At 38.7% G+C, this 18,542-nt stretch overlaps 2 protein-coding genes across 2 annotated transcripts in view; both read right to left on the bottom strand.

The window, feature by feature from the left end:
- The window catches only part of tafa3b (TAFA chemokine like family member 3b), a 138,503-nt gene extending 120,905 nt beyond the window's left edge, over positions 1–17,598 (bottom strand). The window contains exon 1 of the mRNA XM_077222737.1: positions 17,110–17,598. The gene's annotated coding sequence lies outside the window, so the exon portion shown is untranslated. The remainder of the gene's footprint in view (positions 1–17,109) is intronic.
- LOC143732061 (uncharacterized) lies at positions 631–8,108 on the bottom strand. Its single transcript, XM_077222735.1, has 2 exons — positions 7,908–8,108; positions 631–2,889 (listed from the first exon to the last, which is right to left on the bottom strand). Exon 2 carries the CDS (start codon positions 2,130–2,132, stop codon positions 927–929), a length of 1,206 nt encoding a protein of 401 aa, XP_077078850.1. The 5' UTR covers positions 2,133–2,889; positions 7,908–8,108; the 3' UTR covers positions 631–926.
- Positions 17,599–18,542: the final 944 nt, after the last annotated feature.

Raw genomic sequence — 18,542 nt, 5'->3', positions numbered from 1 at the left:
AAACTTTACCTGTGACACAGAATCTCTCATTTCGTTTAAATAAGACAGTGAATAATGAGACATTTGCCCCCCTGAAACACAAAGTGTCATTTTGTGCAATAACCTCTGGCTGATATGATGATGCAACGTTCAGAAATGTATCTGGCTTACTCTCAGTTTCACCGGCTACACAACAAGTACTCTAATCACTAACCAAAACCACCAGTCACAAACCCAAAGTACAGTGGACCTCAATAGGGTTGCGAAGCAAAAACCTTTTGTTTTTCGGAGCCAGTTCCAATAATGTTCTGTTCTATTTAGTAAATCCAGAAAATACAATGCAACTAGCACAGTCCAATTCCTGAACAAATCCTTGAACGTAATGCATCATGAAAATTGCTCAGATGTGACCAGAGATATATAACTCTGATTCACTCATTAATATTAAACACTCTGTAAGGAACAAGAAAGCACATACACATTGTACAGCCAGCTAAACCTGCATCCTTAATGCTAAATCAAACTGACTAAATCATCTAATGCTTGTTTAGCTTATTTAACATGCTCTCATGGTCCAATATACAGTGAATATCAATTATAACAGCTAAACTCTTCACTTCAATTGTCAGGATACAGGCTCGGAGACAGAAGTAAGTGAATGAACATAAACTTTATTTCGTCACATACAAGGTGCGTGCTCAAAGGTGAATAGAAGGAGGATACTCTGACGTGTAGACTTTCAGGTGAGCAGGTCCTCTTCAGTGTGCTTTACATCAAACTAACTCAGTTCTGTGATACTTGCTTTCTTTCTTTCAGGTTATCCATAGGCGAACGATATTCAGGAAGGATACATGGGTTCAGGACCGGGCAGGGACCGTAGCGTGGATCCTGAGGACATCAGAACATGGATAGACAGGTTAGTATACTAAAGGTAAGTATACGTTACATTACTTGCTGCTGAACGACACGGAGAGTTTCTTAGTGACTGGGTTTGGGTCTGTTCCTGTTGGAGGCTTGACAATGACTGAGGTATCCGTGAGAGTTTTATAGAGCTGGGTGATGAGGTAATTGATTGTAACCAGGTGCAGGTGATAATTCAGGGGAAAGTGATTGCAGGTGCGCCAAAGAGGATTCTGGGGACTGTAGTGCAGAAATAGATGGTGACCCATGACAGTACCCCCCCTCTCCGAAGGCGCGTCCTCGCGCCGTATAACATCCAAAGGGGTGGGAGGGTGGGCGCCCTGGAGGCTGACAAGGGCGTGGTTGCACAGGACAGGAAGCCTCCAGGGCGGAGCTGGCAGCTCGTGGGACCAGGGTGGAAACGTCTGCGGATGTGGCCACGGCGGAGCAGGCTGTGGGTGTGGCCACGGTGGAGCAGGCTGTGGGCATGGCCGTGATGGAACAGACTGTGGGCGTGGCCACGGCGGAGCAGGCTGTGGGCGTGACCAAGGCGGAGCTGTCGGACCTTCAGGGCTTCCAGGGCGGAGCTGTGGGACGCTCGCAGGATCAGCGGGCTCTGGCGCAGGATCAGCGGGCTCTGGCGCAGGATCAGCGGGCTCTGGCGCAGGATCAGCGGGCTCTGGCGCTTGCTCGAAGACTGGCTCTGGCTCTTGCTCGAAGACTGGCTCTGGCTCTTGCTCGAAGACTGGCTCTGGCTCTTGCTCGAAGACTGGCTCTGGCTCTTGCTCGAAGACTGGCTCTGGCTTTTGCTCGAAGACTGGCTCTGGCTCTTGCTCGAAGACTGGCTCTTCCTGGGACTCAGAACTGGACGGGACCAGCACATCATGGGACTCGGAACTGGACGGGGCCAGCACATTATGGGATTCGGAACTGGACGGGGCCAGCACATCATGGGACTCGGAACTGGACGCGGCCAGCACATCATGGGACTCGGAACTGGACGGGGCCAGCACATCATGGGACTCGGAACTGGACGGGGCAAGCACATCATGGGACTCGGAACTGGACAGGACCAGCACTTCATGGGACCCGGAACTGGACGGGACCAGCACTTCATGGGACCCGGAACTGGACGGGGTCAGCAGCGAAGGAAACTCTGGGCTGGAGGAGGAGGTAAGACCTGGGACTGAGGACCGGAGAAAGGAAGCTGATTTTAGTGCTGATCGCACGGATTTGAGCGCTGGATCCGCCATTTTTGCCCCCAGGTCCCTACTATTAGAAACCAGCTTCCTGGCTCGGGGCCACACGGGAGTCTCAGGCTGAACAGCGGGGAAGCGAGGAACCCTTGGGGCTGGCTCTGGCGGGATGCGACTGAACTCCGGATGATGACGGGCGGCGTGGTGAATAGAGAGTGAGCTGGGTTGATGGTTGCCGAGACGTGACGTGCAGACTTGGGAAGACTAACGTGGATTTCGGGCTGAATGTCTCCCACGGAGAGGGAGGAACCACACACCCACAGCGTACGGTCAATGAATTTGACCAAAGGGAGGTGGAGATCTCCCAACAGCAGCATCTGGGCGAGAGTATCGTCCAGCCCACTCCAGAACTCACATGTGAGAGTTTCCTCATTCCAATTGAGGTCCTGAAAAAGATGGAGATAAATCCCTGCGTAGTCTTCTAGAGACCGGATGTCTTGTGGAACACAGAGTTCGTGATTCATCTTATGTCGGTTTGGTCAAGCCTTCTGTCAGGATACAGGCTCGGAGACAGAAGTAAGTGAATGAACATAAACTTTATTTCGTCACATACAAGGTGCGTGCTCAAAGGTGAATAGAAGGAGGATACTCTGACGTGTAGACTTTCAGGTGAGCAGGTCCTCTTCAGTGTGCTTTACATCAAACTAACTCAGTTCTGTGATACTTGCTTTCTTTCTTTCAGGTTATCCATAGGCGAACGATATTCAGGAAGGATACATGGGTTCAGGACCGGGCAGGGACCGTAGCGTGGATCCTGAGGACATCAGAACATGGATAGACAGGTTAGTATACTAAAGGTAAGTATACGTTACATTACTTGCTGCTGAACGACACGGAGAGTTTCTTAGTGACTGGGTTTGGGTTTGTTCCTGTTGGAGGCTTGACAATGACTGAGGTATCTGGGGACTGTAGTGCAGAAATAGATGGTGACCCATGACATCAATATTATTTGTGTATTGAACCTATATGTACATGTTGGTAAATTCTTCTACTTCACAATCCCAGTGTTAATTACCTATTAACTGCAATAATAACCTAATAACTGTTAATGCTGAAAAAAACACTTGCAAAGTATATAGGCCAAAATTATATAGTTTCAAGCATTTATCACTTTTTCACAAACAAAAGCAACTTTTTGTTTCCAGAAAAAAAAAATTAACATCTTATTATATTATACACCAATCTACACATATTTTAAGGTTTTGTAAGACTGTGTGTGATATACAATAAAAAAGCATTTATTCCGAGACATCATTATAAGACACTGGGAAGAAATTAATACATACACTAATATGTATGTTTGTCTTATAACTTAAATAACACAATATAGGATTACTATTAATGACTATTCAGATCTTGGTTATTGACAATTTAGAGCTAAATACAACTTAAGCTCAAGATCTGTGGCAAACCGTTATCAAAGAAAATTATTTTGATTCATCCCTCAAAGAGGAAAAATGCATATATAGTAATGCACTTACAATGGAAGCCAATGGGGCATATTGACCAAAAGGTTTTAAAGCTATGACTTATTTTTGTTACTGTAAAACACTTATTTTAATCACATTTAACAATCTAAATATCTGAGATTCTTGTCCTTGTGGGACAGGATTAGCAGCTTTAATCTAGGACAAATTCAAATAATAATATTCCAGGACACATATTCAAACCAACCATTTACATTTACATTTATTCATTTAGCTGACGCTTTTATCCAAAGCGACTTACAATTGCTATATATGTCAGAGGTTGCATGCCTCTTGAGCAATTAGGGGTTAAGTGTCTTGCTCAGGGACATATTGGTGTCTCACAGTGGATTCGAACCCGGGTCTCTCACACAAGAGGCATGTGTCTTATCCACTGCGCCATCACCACCCCCAATTTAACAATTTTGACCAATTTTTACTAACTAACTAACTAACTAACTAACTAACTAACTAACTAACTAACTAACTAACTAACTAACTAACGATAGATAGATAGAATAGATAGATAGATAGATAGATAGATAGATAGATAGATAGATAGATAGATAGATAGATAGATAGATAGATAGATAGATAGATAGATAGATAGATGAACCAATTGAGGGAAGCAGATCTTAAAGGGTCACCTTCTTGTCATTTTCAGAATGAAAGGTAATTTGGTCATTATATTTGAAATAATGTATGGGCAGACACAGCACATATTTAACCAATGAAACATGTGATTTATACTATTACTTACTGTCAGAAATGCAATTTATTTAATTTAATGATGCAATTATCAGCAAGGAGTAACTTGATGTGATCTTTATAACACATCCAAATGCGTAAGTAAATTGGACACTTTGAGTTCAAATTGTAATTTAATGCCTTTCTCATTTCATGTGCTCTATCCACAGATAAATGAGGACTCCTCCTGATCCGCATTGATTAACTGGTCTGCCCTGTTTTAATGAATCCAATCATGACTAAGTTTCTGTTGGCGAGATGTCTTTGATCACAGATGATCCTCTAATGGAATCTTTCTGATGCGCTCCTTCAGTTCTCATCCCTCTTTTGCTCTCTTTCTCTCTCGCTCCCTCTCTTTTCTTCCTCGGCGATGGCCCCTAGAGCAGTTGTGTATGGTAAGCTGTCTGTGCAGTTGGAGAAAAAGAAACGCTTGACACCTTCTTCTGAAAAATGTGGCCAAATCAATGTTTTATGACCCCTTTTGGCTTAGAGCACATTATGGATTTGGGAGGCCTTTCCTTCAGAGCTTTTTTGAAAACTGTTAGGTCCAATGGAAGTTAACTGCAAAAACACAAGTGAAGCTGCAGAGAAAGATAGAGAGTGACGGTGAGTTTGAGAGGCAGACAGAGAGAAAGAGAGAGAGAGAGAGAGAGAGAGAGAGAGAGAGAGAGAGAGAGAGAGAGAGAGAGAGAGAGAGAGAGGTCTTGTAAGCAAATAAAGGCAAGAGAAATGTGATGTAGTTGATAGTGGAACTTGATAGTTCACCCAAAAATGAAAATCCTATCATCATTTACTCACCCCATGTCATTCCAAACCTATAGGACTTTGGCTAATTTTTCGAACAAAAATTAAGATATTTTAAGATATTCACCTAAATTGTGACTATATTATTTTTTAACACTAAAATCATGTTTACCTACATATTGTTCACATCTTACATTTAACATCTACATTTTGGCTGGTTATTTTAAAGTAAACGAGCGACAAATCAAAATTATTTTTGTTGTGAACAATATTATGCCACGAACACTCTTGACTGAGTTTAACCCGAAATATTCTTGTAATCTGATTAAGTCAGGAAGATCAGCGGAGATGTGGACTTCAGAATTCTTTTAAGCATATACACCTCATTAATTAATAGGCCTTGGTTCAGTGGCCAATGCCTTGATCTTCTGCCGTGAAAGAATCTGTATCAAAATCAAGATCAGAAAATATCACACCTAACGGAAAAATCTTCAAAGAGATTCTCTTTTCTTCAAAATGAGAGGAGAGGAAAAGAAAGAAGAGGACAGGAGAGGAGAATATGTGATAACTAAACACCATGTATGAAAGAGACAGAGAGAGAGGGGGAGAACATGATTTCTAAAAGAAAAATAATTGTTGGTCACTGCCAGACTGTTAAAGCTGAGAGACAGGTCCACAATGAGAAATACTTTGAGAAACTTTTCAGGCTTATACTACATTTTTTAAAATGACTTTAAAATGAACATTTGCAATGCTGCCAGGGGAGAGTCTTATGCAATCACTGCATTACATTTATATTACAATAATATACATCCTCTGGAGCAGAGGGAAGAATAATTTACTTTGATAGCTAGTTTGAATATTTTTTTGATGTTTATGTATGTCTGTGTAATTTCACATTAGATATAGGGCTCATTGGATTACATTTTTTGAATCACAATTAATCACAAATAATGACATATGTTCATATTAGCTAAGAAAAGTCCCCAAATGAAGATAATTCAATGACATAATTGATGAACAGACCGTGGGTTTTCAAAGACCACCAGGGGTTTGCAAAGTCATAATTGGAGGACTTTTGAAAATCTTTTTTCTACAAAATTTATTGTAAGGGTAGTCAAGTTGTTAACTCAGGATATTAATTACAGCTTGCAAACATAATATAATGTTAACACATTCTTTGATTTTGGAATTTTTACCATTTCATTCTGATTCCTGAAAAATTATGAAATCATGAGATGAAAAAACGCTGTTAAATTAATCAAGTAAATATTTTTGCAGATAATACTTTCAAATTCCCCCTGTAGTCAATAATTGATCCCTTAAAACCCATCATTGATCATAAAAATTACATATTTAAATGTTTTTTTCTGTGAAAAAAATTCTTTCATGCTTTAAAATAGCTTGCATGTAACTCTACAGCCTTACTTCATTTAGAATAAGCGCAGCCATGGATATAAATACTTTTTCTGCAGCTTCTTTTTACTCAACTGTATGAACTCCACCCACCATCCATTTTTTTATAGTTAACCAATTGTTTTCTTTTTCCCTAAACACTGTTCCTGAATTGACTGAGTGCTTGACAATATTGTCTGGAAGCCAGCCATGGCCATAAAGAACACTGAACTGAACAACTGAGATAGCGTGAGTGCTGAAAGTGAGAGAGAGAGGCTGGCTAACTAACTGAAGCATTGCTACATACTGTGCTCTCCTTTTCAGTCTCACTCCTGAACTAAATCCACTAAAAGATTAAAACTCTTGCCTTCACCCTCCCTTTCCATTCCTCAAATCTCTCCTTCTTGAGCGCAGCCGAAACCTATTTTCTATCTTTTCCTCTGCGACCTCCCTGAAAAACACACCCAAAAGAAAAATGTGAAGAAAGAGAGAGTGCTGGAGAAGGAGGAGATAGCAGGTCTCCAGCAGGGATTCATGCATCAATTAATGAGTTGAGTTTGGCCGCAAGTCCACCCAAATCTGCAGCTCATCGCAGTGTGTGTGTGTGTGTGTGTGTGTGTGTGTGTGTGTGTGTGTGTGTGTGTGTGTGTGTGTGTGTGTGTGTGTGTGTGTGTGTGTGTGTGTGTGTGTGTGTGTGTGTGTGTGTGTGTGTGTGTGTGTGTGCGTGAGCAAAGAAATGTGTTACGACTGGCAACAGTAGTATATAAATAATTCAAGTTTTAAAAGTTGAAATGAAGGGGTATAGGGGGTGTTCTGTGTTTTCACTAGGAAGACTCCCTAAGTGCCCTTAAAATCAAGGAAGCAGGAAGTTGGCCATTGTAGACAGGAAATTAAAAATGTATCTGCATTGGTCTTGAAACACTAGTTCAACATTAGATATCAATGCATCAGCATTTATCTTCATTATAAGACTGACTATGCTACACGAGAACCTCTTACAGAAAACACATGAAATTAAACTCTTTATTCCGGTACATAGGATTACAACTGACTTGGAAACTTTTTATCATGACTTCATTTATTTTGCTACATTTCAAATTATCTTAAGGTAATAGATTTAATTAATTTACGCTTGTCCTTTCAATCTTCAAATATTAAGATCTATCATAAAAATAATAATAATTAAATATTTAAATATAATCTAAGATAAACAAACATTTCAATATGTATTGAGTGAGAAAAAAAAAAAAAATATATATATATATATAAGAACATGAATTTTCGCAACTGCAAATTAAAACAGACTTTTTAAATTTCCCGATTCTGACTGCTAGGTTAATCGCAGACCGGATTTTTTAGAGCTGATATTATATGATGCACATACTGTCATGTCACTATAGCTGTAGGCCATCCAACAAACCTTCTCAGCGACACACCAGACGAACGGAAGACAGAAAACAGGGGGGGAAAATGTTTCTCCATTTCCACCCATGCTCTTTCTGTTGATGAGCGCTCTAGTCAGAGTGAAGTCAAAGCAAGTCTTGCTGTGTGACATGTCAGAGAATCAGAAAAGACTGGAAAGATACATGGAGGTTTTATCAAACGTCTGCAGATGCGCTGCGAAGCCTGAGAGCAAAGGATGATGGGATATCGCCTCACTCTGCCCAGGGATCTGAGCAACGTCAGAGCACTGCATTGTCCAAATTCATTTCAGAGAGCTTAAACAACCCACACACACACACACACCATGTAACTCCATGGCAGTAAATATGGTGTGTCAAATGAGAATGAGAAATTGTCTATGGAGATTTGTAGGGATCTTGCAACAGCCTGTCAACTCTGTGACTTGATTCTCACACAACATTAAACCACAGAGTTTAGGGGAAAATAAGTTGGAAGCTATTTACTTAATATAGTATTTAAGAACAGTGACAGTATGTTTGAAAGCTTGATTCTGATTGGTTGACAGACATTTAGAAGGTGTCGACTAATATACAGTAACTGCCTGAAAAGGAAATAGCATTTGGCCACATTACAGATCCATATCACTTCGCCATGCTCTTGCAAATCAAGGAACCTTCAGCGATACCTGCAGTCCACCATAAAAAAAGACCATCAAATAACTCTGACTGAGAACAAAAATGGCAACAAAAAATATTCCACAAAATATGAAATACACAAAAAGAAAGCAAAAAAAAAAATGTAGGCCTATTTTAATTATTTTAGGCAGCTGGGCATTAGCAGATACTTTTGATTCGTCCAGCATCATCCACCAAGCTGGGAACTGTGTTATCTGTTAGGTCCGCAATGATGAGACAGGTGAACGAATGTGCTGTTAATAACGGTCTCTCATCAGCGTAGTTATGGGCCGGTAATCATCAGAACTCTCTGCGGAACGACCCAGAGTCATTCAACCCCAGAATGTTATAGGACATGCATTCAGAGACCTCTCAATGAGAGATAGAACAAAATAAAGGAAGTCACCTGAACTTAAATACTAATATACTAATGTTTAGTCACTAGAGCTTTGAGTTCAGAGGGAAGGATGTTGGAAGCCAAATGGTTAATCTATGAGGCTGACAAGAGGTTACGGGTTCAAGCCTCCAGTTTATCACCATTCTGCCCTTGATTAAGAACCCTAACCCCAAGTTCCTCAGGAAATTTCACCACATCGGCATTAGATATACTGTCAGTCGCTTTGAAAGAGACAGGCATCAAACAATAAATCAAGTGATTTGTTAATTAAGACCAGATCATGAGATGAAAGCAATTGTGTGTTTGTAGTTAATGAACTGAAATGCCAGAACTCACTTACCTAAAATTACCCAAGCATGCAGTGATGTTACTACTGATAAAGCTAAAAATATCTGATTATTCATTTGGAATTATGCACACACAAGAAAACAAGTGGAAAATACACTCAATGTAAAGGGGGAAAAAAGAGGGTGAGGGAAAAAAAGATGATATTCATTGTTTTTTCAGTGCTGAAGCAGAAAGTCCTCTTTCCAGCACGAATTCCCATAACACCCTCACAACAGAGAAAAGACATAGAGAGAGAAAATGAAAAACTAGACACAGTAAGAGACAAAGAGAAAAACCTAGTGGTTCACTGAAAACAAATTGTTCTGAGTGAAAGCTGTCTCTCACCAAAATACATGAGAGGAGAGAAAAGGATTGGGAGAAAGATGAGAAAGAAAATAGGGAAAAAAGACAGAATGAAACAATGAGGTATTATAGCAAACAAACCATTTAGAAAGAGAGGTACAGTGGGACGCTTCCTTTGCAGCTGACATTTTGCTAACATTGCCATTAATTTATGGAAATGTTATTTTTCTGAATGTTCTCTGAACATTCAAAACGTTTGAAACATTTTTTAAAAATTGTTTTGGTTATGCAAACATTAAGGGAACATTGCATTGTATCTTTTTGCAAGTATTATTGGAACTTTACTTTATAATGTTCTCTGAGCAATCTGATAAGTGATGCACGATTTATCAGCCACCATATCGGTATCGGTTCATTTTTCATTGTTCGGCCCGATAAGAAAATTTGGCTGTTATATTAAATCCGATAAATAATGGATTATTTCCTTCAGCTGAGACACTTCAGATGCGCAACGTTCGCCATAATGGTTTTGAATAGCTTGAAACATATTTGGAATCACTTCAAAAATGGAAAATACAGTTAAGTGCAACATATGCAGCAAAAGTCTGCCATTAAGGCTACATAACATGATAATGAAAATATAATAACTGTGTGCTTGGGACATAGCTTATAATGTAATATAACATTTGAATTTAGATTTATCTGCAAATATATTGGTTATCAGCTTTCAAATATAAAGAATTATCGGTTATCAATCTCGGCCAAATTTTTTATATCGGTGCATCTCTAATTCTGATAAGTAACATTTAAAAAATGTTATACAAACGTGCAACTAAATTGTTTCAGAAAAAAAGCATTCCCTGAACGATGTATAAATAATGTTTTATTTAATGTTTTAAAATGTTTAGAACCTCAGACCAAATAACTCAGAATCAACATTCTATTAATGTTACTGGAAGAATGTTTGCTCATAACTTTGAGAGAACCTTGCCAGAACGTTAGTCTAAGTTCAGAGAACGTTCTCTGTTAGCTGGTTTCCAATTTTTTACAACTTGACTGAGTCTAGGTTAGTCCAGCGAAAACCTCAAACTGAATGATTGATGGCCGTCACACACACACGTGTTTGTCCCAAAACAAACCTCAAAGTGGATCCGTTCTTATGCAACATCCTTCAGCAAGCCTTCACCACTGTTTGCTTTCATGCTGGCTGATCTGTTCATGTGTGATATGTGAAAATTCACATTAGACAGTGGGTTTGGTGTAATAATTAGGCTCAGAGGTGCTTGTTTTGCCTGAATTCTGGCAAACAAGATTAGTAGCCAGGGGCCCATGGCATCAGGGACACATAGAGTGAAACTCAGCCAGAAGCACCATATACAAACCCACTATGATACTCACACATGCTCAAACTCAAACTAGATCACAAGTGTACAGATGTGTCCAGTTATTACACACTTGACAGATGCAGGGACAGAGCGGCCATACGTAAGGTGTGCTGATCTGAGCATCACTCAAGCATCAACAGCAACAGTGAATGGCTATAAAATGGGGGGGGGGGGGGGTTCTTGTGAAATAAGTAATAATAATAATAATAATAATAATAATTTGTTACATTCATATAGCACTTTTTCTGGGACCTCAAAGCGCTTTACATAGGAGGGGGAATCTCCTCAACCCCCACCAATCTGACTTGGACGGCAGCCATATTGCGCCAGAACGCCCACCACACACCAGCTTACTGGTGGAGAGGAGACAGAGTGATGAAGCCAATCAGAATCTATGGGGATGATTAGGAGGCCATGATGGACAGAGGCCAAGGGGCAAATTTGGCCCGGATGCTGGGGTTACACCCCTACGCTTTATCGAAGGGCATCCTGGGATTTTTTGTGACCACAGAGAGTCAGGACCTCGGTTTAACGTCTCATCCGAAGGACGTTGCTTTTTGACAGTATAGTGTCCCCGTCACTATACTGGGGCGTTAGGACCCACACAGACCACAGGGTGAGCGCCTCCTCTAACACCTCTTCCAGCAGCAACCTGGTTTTCCCAGGAAGTCTTCCATCCAGGTACTAACCAGGCTCAGCCCTGCTTAGCTTCAGTGGACAACCAGTCTTGGGCTACAGGGTGATATGGCTGCTGAGTAGAATTTTATTTTGGATTTCTACATTAAATAATTTAGTTCAAGTTAAAGCTTTAACTTAACAATACATATAAATAGGTCCTACGTATAAATTTATTCAGCAAGAATTATTATGATCAAAAGTTACAGTGAAGACATTTGTAATGTTACAAAAGATTTCTTTTTTAAATAAATACTGTTCTTTTGAACATTCTATTCATCAGAGAATCCTGAAAAAATGATCACGTTTTTCAAAAAAAGCTTAAGCAGCACAACAAATGTTTTCAACATTAATAATAATAATTAATGATTCTTGGGCAGAAAATCAGCATATCAGAATGATTTCTGAAGGATTATGTGACATAAAGACAGCTGAAAATTCAGCTTTTGACAAAACAAGAATGAATTACATTTTAAAATATATTAAAATAGTAAACAGTTATTTTAAATTATAATAATATTTCACAACATTACTGTACTGTAATGCTGATCAAATAAATTCCGCCTTGATGAACATCTTACAAACTCAATAAAGAACAGAAACTTCTTTCAAAAGCATTAAAGTATATTTAAAAGTAGATAAATAAGTAGTAATAAGCTGTTTGTTAAAATTTCAAGTATCAATCACAAAATAGAAATGCCTTGTAGTATTTATTTATTTATATCTGAATACATTTTAATGGTATAAAATTAAGTTATTATGTTTACAATGTTGGTGTTCCCAGCATGCATTGGGTATGCATAGTTAATAAGGTTACAAGTTTTCACTGTACAGTATGTCCATTTATTTGCACTGTTATTTTGTTGTAATTTTTAGTAACTTGTTAAATGTTAAGTAGAGTCCATTTCCACTCAAAATTACCTGTTAATACTCAAAAATGTATATATATTATGTTGATTTTTAGGCTGATGATTTAAATTAAATTCTCATTCACTTTAGTCAATTTAATTTTATAACATTAAATTTACTATAAAAAATAGCAGCAATGTGATTAAGCTGAGATCAAATGCAGACTTTGCTGACGTCTCCTGCTTCTAATTTCTCTCCTGAGAAAAAGACTCACACCACATCACTGTGCCAACATACCAAAATCTGCAATGAAATGTCAGATATTTCAGAATGAACACAATTATTTATCATTGAATTCTCCCAAGACCAAATGTTTCTGGGATGCTATACTCTTTCATTTTAAAGTTCTATGCTCTTACTATACGTATGCCGCATCTGCGTCTATTTTTATTTTTGTTTCAGGAGAAACACTTTGGATAAAGTTGATACTTAAATGAGAACTCCATCAAGTCTCCAGAGCATAAAAGAGTAGCATTCTCCTTTGGTTATTTCTACTTTGTTTGTTTACCTGTTCTTTTTCTTAGGCAGTTATTTTGCTGTCTCTCACTGTAAAAAATAAAGATTCTTTCAACAAATAAATACTTCAACCTACAAACACACACATGCTAACACACAACCTCTCCACCCAGCTCACCCTGTGACTGAGCAAGTCATCCATTTATACGCTTCACCTCAGGAAACACTGGGGGTCACTTACTCTCTATTACTTTCTTTCTCTCTATCTCTTGATTCCTGCAGAGGCTGTGTCATGACAGTAATGTTAATCTTGTCCAGTGAGACAGAAATGATGACCGAATGAAAGAAAGGAGGGCGAGACTGCAGTAATAAAATGTTCTCTATCTCTCTCTGTCTCTCAGCCAAGGTCTGGTGAACTCTGAGGTGAAGAGTGAAGCTGTGGTCATCCCTGCCCTTATTTTCTCATTGGGAGAGCATCTCTGTGTGATTCCACATGATGGGATCTTAATGTAGAAGAGGTTTGACGCAGAGAGTGTTTGTTTTTGTGAAAGGTGCAGATTTCATCTGTCTGGTGTTGTGTTATTCTCTCATTAATCAACACTTTGGCAGACGGCTCAGCTGCACACAAAGCAATTTACTGAAAATAACCAATCACCAATTTGAGAGCCATGAAACCTTCATGCATAAATAATCAGAAGTTTCAAACTTCTCCATTCTTTCTTCCAAATTGCGAAATTACCTTCTAAACAACACATTTTGTATAAATAATTCTGTTTAATCAATCCATTTATAAACCCATTTTATGATGGTATCAATTTATATATAGTTGCAAAAACTTGAAAACTTTTTGAAAACTGTTACGGAAAACTTGAAAACTAATGCATAAAAAATTGACCTCATTACAACTATAGACCATGTCTGCCAAATAAACTGAACACTTCCTCAATTCTACCTACAGTCATCACACTCAAGAAACTGCAGATCCACAATAGACTGTTCTGCCAACGTTTTGACAGCATTGTCATGTTTATTTAATAGTTGATAGTCATTCATTTTATATAACTTCCTATTCAGACGCTGATGCCACAAAGTAACAAATCAAGTAATCATTTTCTTCATTTCATTTTTCATTGCACTCCAAACACATCAAACAAATGTTATAAAGTATTGCATCACCTTATGAGAGGAGAACGGGTGCAAAAACTCAATTTGCAGAAAAATATAATCACCAAGACCAATATAATCAAAAGTTGTTACCTTCATTTTTTTAAGTACAATCAACTTGTAATTCAACTTAAATGACATTAAACTGATTTTAAAAATTAGTTGAATGTTGTATAATTTATAAAAAAAGTTGAAAATTGCTTAACTTATTTTGATGAGTTAAAGCAATGTAAAAACATATGTTGTCATAACGTATTGATCATATAATTTTTACAGTGAACATGCACTGTGTAAATGTAACTGATATTAGTACTTTAAAACTGGACTCACAACTGTATTCTGCTGCTGTGAGTGAATAGTCACACACGCACAATGGCACAAACATATAATTATACACATTGGTTCTCTGTGAACGCTTTGATGAATTATTCACACCACACTCGATAAATTAGTGGGATTGAACGAACAGGGTATGGTCAGCTGACTACACTCAAATCATTTTAACTGAAACCCAAACCAGCTGCAGAAACCCGAGATTCTGCTTTGACCCAGACATCAGCCATTCCAACAAGTAACAGTTATTTGTCACAGTTAATAGCCTGTGAAAACACAGACAATAATGCAGCCAAACATCTTAATAAACACAAACACCCACACAATGCACGTGCAGTTCGAGTGTATGAAGTTGGTAATGAGATAATGAGAGAAAAATAAGCAACAACTAGCAGCTAAACAAAACATTAGCATTACAAACAAATTCTTGGCAAGAAAGATAAACATAATAAAGAAAAAGAGAATGGTTATGACTGAAAATTTTTCAAACCATGGTTTAGGGCATTAAAACTACACCAGGCTCTTAAAGGTCTCCAAATGTTCCACCTCAGGTGGTGCAAGTCAAATGTAATTAGCACATTCTCTCTCTTTCTCTGCCCCTCCCTCTCTATGATGTCTTTCTCTTTCCTGTCAATCTACAGGCTAATTAAACTTGCTCTGGGTCTCAGGGCTGGCAGATCACTGCATTTAACAAACACACACCGCCATTGCCCCTTTTCAACCATTGGCAACATCTTTCAGATCCATCCTGTGAGTGAGAATGAGTTTATGAGCATAGCAATGCCTGTCCCGCAAGCTGTGCTTGGGTTAAAACACTCTCACACTAACAGTAGATCCAGGACCTGCACACAACAGAGCCAAATCAAATAAACTTCTACATTCAGCTGTGATTCACAAAGGATTATTTCAGCAGCCAGTATCAGCGGGGCATCTGCGTGTTCCTAAGCCTTTTGCTCCCGACAACATCCTCCCTCACAGCAAACACATAACCCGCTCTGTTAGGAGGAGAATAAATGCGCACTGTGGCCTAAAGGGAGTTATATCAGCCAACCACATCAGCCAAGGCAATGCAATTACTGAACAAATAATAGTTTCAACTACAAATTCATATGGCCATATTCTGCAGTATTCATTTTTTTCCCTTTCTTTTATCTTTTCCAAAGTGATGTGGATGACTTATAAAACACTCTATCTTGATTGGTGCAATTTACTGCAAAAAATATTTTAAAAGAAGTACTGGAAATACGACTCTATATATATATATACATTATAAATACGATATACAGTACTGTGCAAAAGTCTTAGGCATGTTAGGATTTTAACATGTAGGTTCTTTCAAGCATCTTGGAAACATTGCCTCAGTTCTTCTGAATTTAGTCTGTCTCAGTTTTTTTCTGTTTCTTCGTGTAGTCCCATACAGACTTGATGATGGTGAGATCATATCTCAATGTGGAGTGCCAGCTGTTGTCAGACTCTTTGTGCATACAAAAATCTCACTGGATTATTTCAATTAATGGCAAAAGGAATGTTTGGAAATGTAAACTGAAATTTCTTACACACTACAGCAAAAGATATAAATAACTGGTTTAAAAACTTTTTTGTGGAGGTGAAAATACTAACGTGACTTTTGCAAAGAAGTTTATATATTAAAAATTAAACATTTTTACGCAGATGTAAATCAAAATGAATGGTTTAATGTATTGTTTAATATAAACATAAAATATAGGATTATTTAGGATATACTGTAGGCCAAAGTGTCCTTTAGACAGGAAAATCAGGGCTGCAAAACGCTGAACTGGGGTAAAGAACATGAAAAACACTTTTATTAATAGGAAAATAGCGTATAAGGAAATAAGAAATTATGAAAATAACACTTTATTATTAATACTTAATCGGTGGGAAACGTGTTTCGTCATTAATGATAGCTGAATCGTTTTAAACTGTTTATTTGAAAGGAAATTATGTACAAAATGATACGGACTTGCCATCAGTAGCTCACTTGAGTTAGTTGGTGGCCGTATATGCGCGTGACGGCGCATCTGATGCGCGTGCCAGCCTGCCAGGCTCCGTGTACTGGGACCGGAGACCTTTTACTCTGTTCCCAACCAGGGTAAGCTGATTTACAGGGGTAAGCTTGACTTCTACATGGCATATACTGCTAATGCGATAAGAAGACAAGCACCGTCAACACACACACCCTCGCTCTCCCGCGCGCACACGCAAACTCATCAAGATCATTGCCCTTTTTACTCTATAGTATTACTTCTTAACCACGCTTGACACAAAGTAGTCCAGCTTTAAAGCCCCAAGGGCGATTCTCGGGTTTACACACAGACTATAGCCTGCCTATTAAGTTTCAGTGACCCGCGTCCGGTCACGATCCGAATGCATGACTCACTGAAGCAATTGTCATGGATCACTAAAACAGGCAATACCCGTTTATTTTACTCAATTGATCAATGATTTTTAACTCAGTGGAATACTAAACACCACATTATTCTTCTTTGTGGACATATTGTGAGGGGGGAAAAAACATTTAAACAAATCTAAGTGTCAATTTCTGTGAAACCAAAAAAAATAATGAAAGCTGAATACCTGTTAGTGCGGTGGTCCGGATTATTGCCCAGCAGGAGAGAGGGGTCTCATTGCCTTTCCATTATGAGTTATTCCATCCACGAACCGGAGAGGCTTCAACAATCCGCACCAAAGGATCCCTCCTATATCTACTATGTCAGAGAGAGTCAGAAACCCACAAATACAGAAAAGAAGTTCAGTCCTCTGATCGGAAGCGCCCGATGTCCCTGCAGGGCGTCCGGGTGCGCTGAGACGCAAAGTTCCTTCTCTCGCAGGGTCTCAGATCTTCATCTCAACTCAACGGAGAGCGGTGTGAAACTTCACATCAGCGCTTTAGCTTCTGGTTTAAAAAGCACAGAGATGTTTCTAACAGAGCCATCACCCCACGTAGTATCCTGTTGGGCTTGTTTTCTCGGTGTTTGTCCGCGCTGGAGACGGTGCACGCTCCGTGCAGGATCTGCCGGTGCTGAAGCCAAAGGTCTGGACTGGAGCGCTGTGCTGCGCCGACTCGATCTTTGCGTGCTCTCCAGGGATGTTAGAAGGAACCCAACGCACAGTGAATCAGCGCCACTCAGCGGCGTGTGTGACAGCTATCCTGCCGACCGGTTCTACCCTTTATCTGTTCATTCTGAATATTTTACAGGTTCATCTGAGTGGCATTACACTTAGCTAAACCTGATATTTTAATGCACAAAACTCCTGTTACCAAAATTCAGAACCTATTTCTCCACGAGAAAAAAAAAAGTATCCATGGAAATGAATCATTTTGTATTTATTCTTTTTATACTTTAGTTTACATAATTGATTAAACAGACTTAAAGTTGTGTGTGTTAACCCTGTTAAAATGGTAACTTATCCTTATTAAAATTACATACAATTCCATATCGGTCATAATTACAGGTTTGTGTCTCCTTATTTTAATTACTTCATCTTATTTTTTCAAGCATTGTCCGAAATACAGTCTCTTAAATAGACAAGCCTGGTTTTGTTTTGATAATTGAAAAATTGTATTTGTAAATTTGTCATGGCCTTCAAAAAATAAGTCATAGATAAATTAAATATAAATCATCATAAAAGTATGTTTCACAAATGCAAAATCTGAAGATATTTTTAAGCTCCATTTTGACACCTCTGACAATTGTTCATTTCTAATATTTAATGAAGTGAAGATTATATTGTTGTCATTTTTTTCTATAATGAAGAATAAATACCAATTCAGTAATGAAAGCCATATCCACCTTATTTTTAATTTAAGAGCGGGCACAGCAATTTATTTGTAATCTTGACTTCCGGTTTCAGCTTATTCAGGTTATTTTATGTATTCAAAAACAGTCCATTATTGGAGATTACAGTGTTGGAGACTAATTTTGACTGGGATTCTGGGAACAGAAAAGCCCAAACAAACTAAATGTATTCTAATTAAGGGTCATGGAGGTACATGACTGCCTTATTAA

This window comes from Siphateles boraxobius, unplaced genomic scaffold (assembly GCF_051911475.1).
Source record: "Siphateles boraxobius isolate OS27281-9 unplaced genomic scaffold, OSU_SipBor_1 9, whole genome shotgun sequence".
Taxonomy (NCBI): Eukaryota; Metazoa; Chordata; class Actinopteri; order Cypriniformes; family Leuciscidae; genus Siphateles; species Siphateles boraxobius.
This window is presented reverse-complemented; position numbering and strand designations above follow the sequence as displayed.

Excerpts from the sequence above, each read along its gene's own strand:
- LOC143732061 (XM_077222735.1), bottom strand. The coding sequence starts at position 2,132 with ATGGCGGATCCAGCGCTCAAATCCGTGCGATCAGCACTAAAATCAGCT.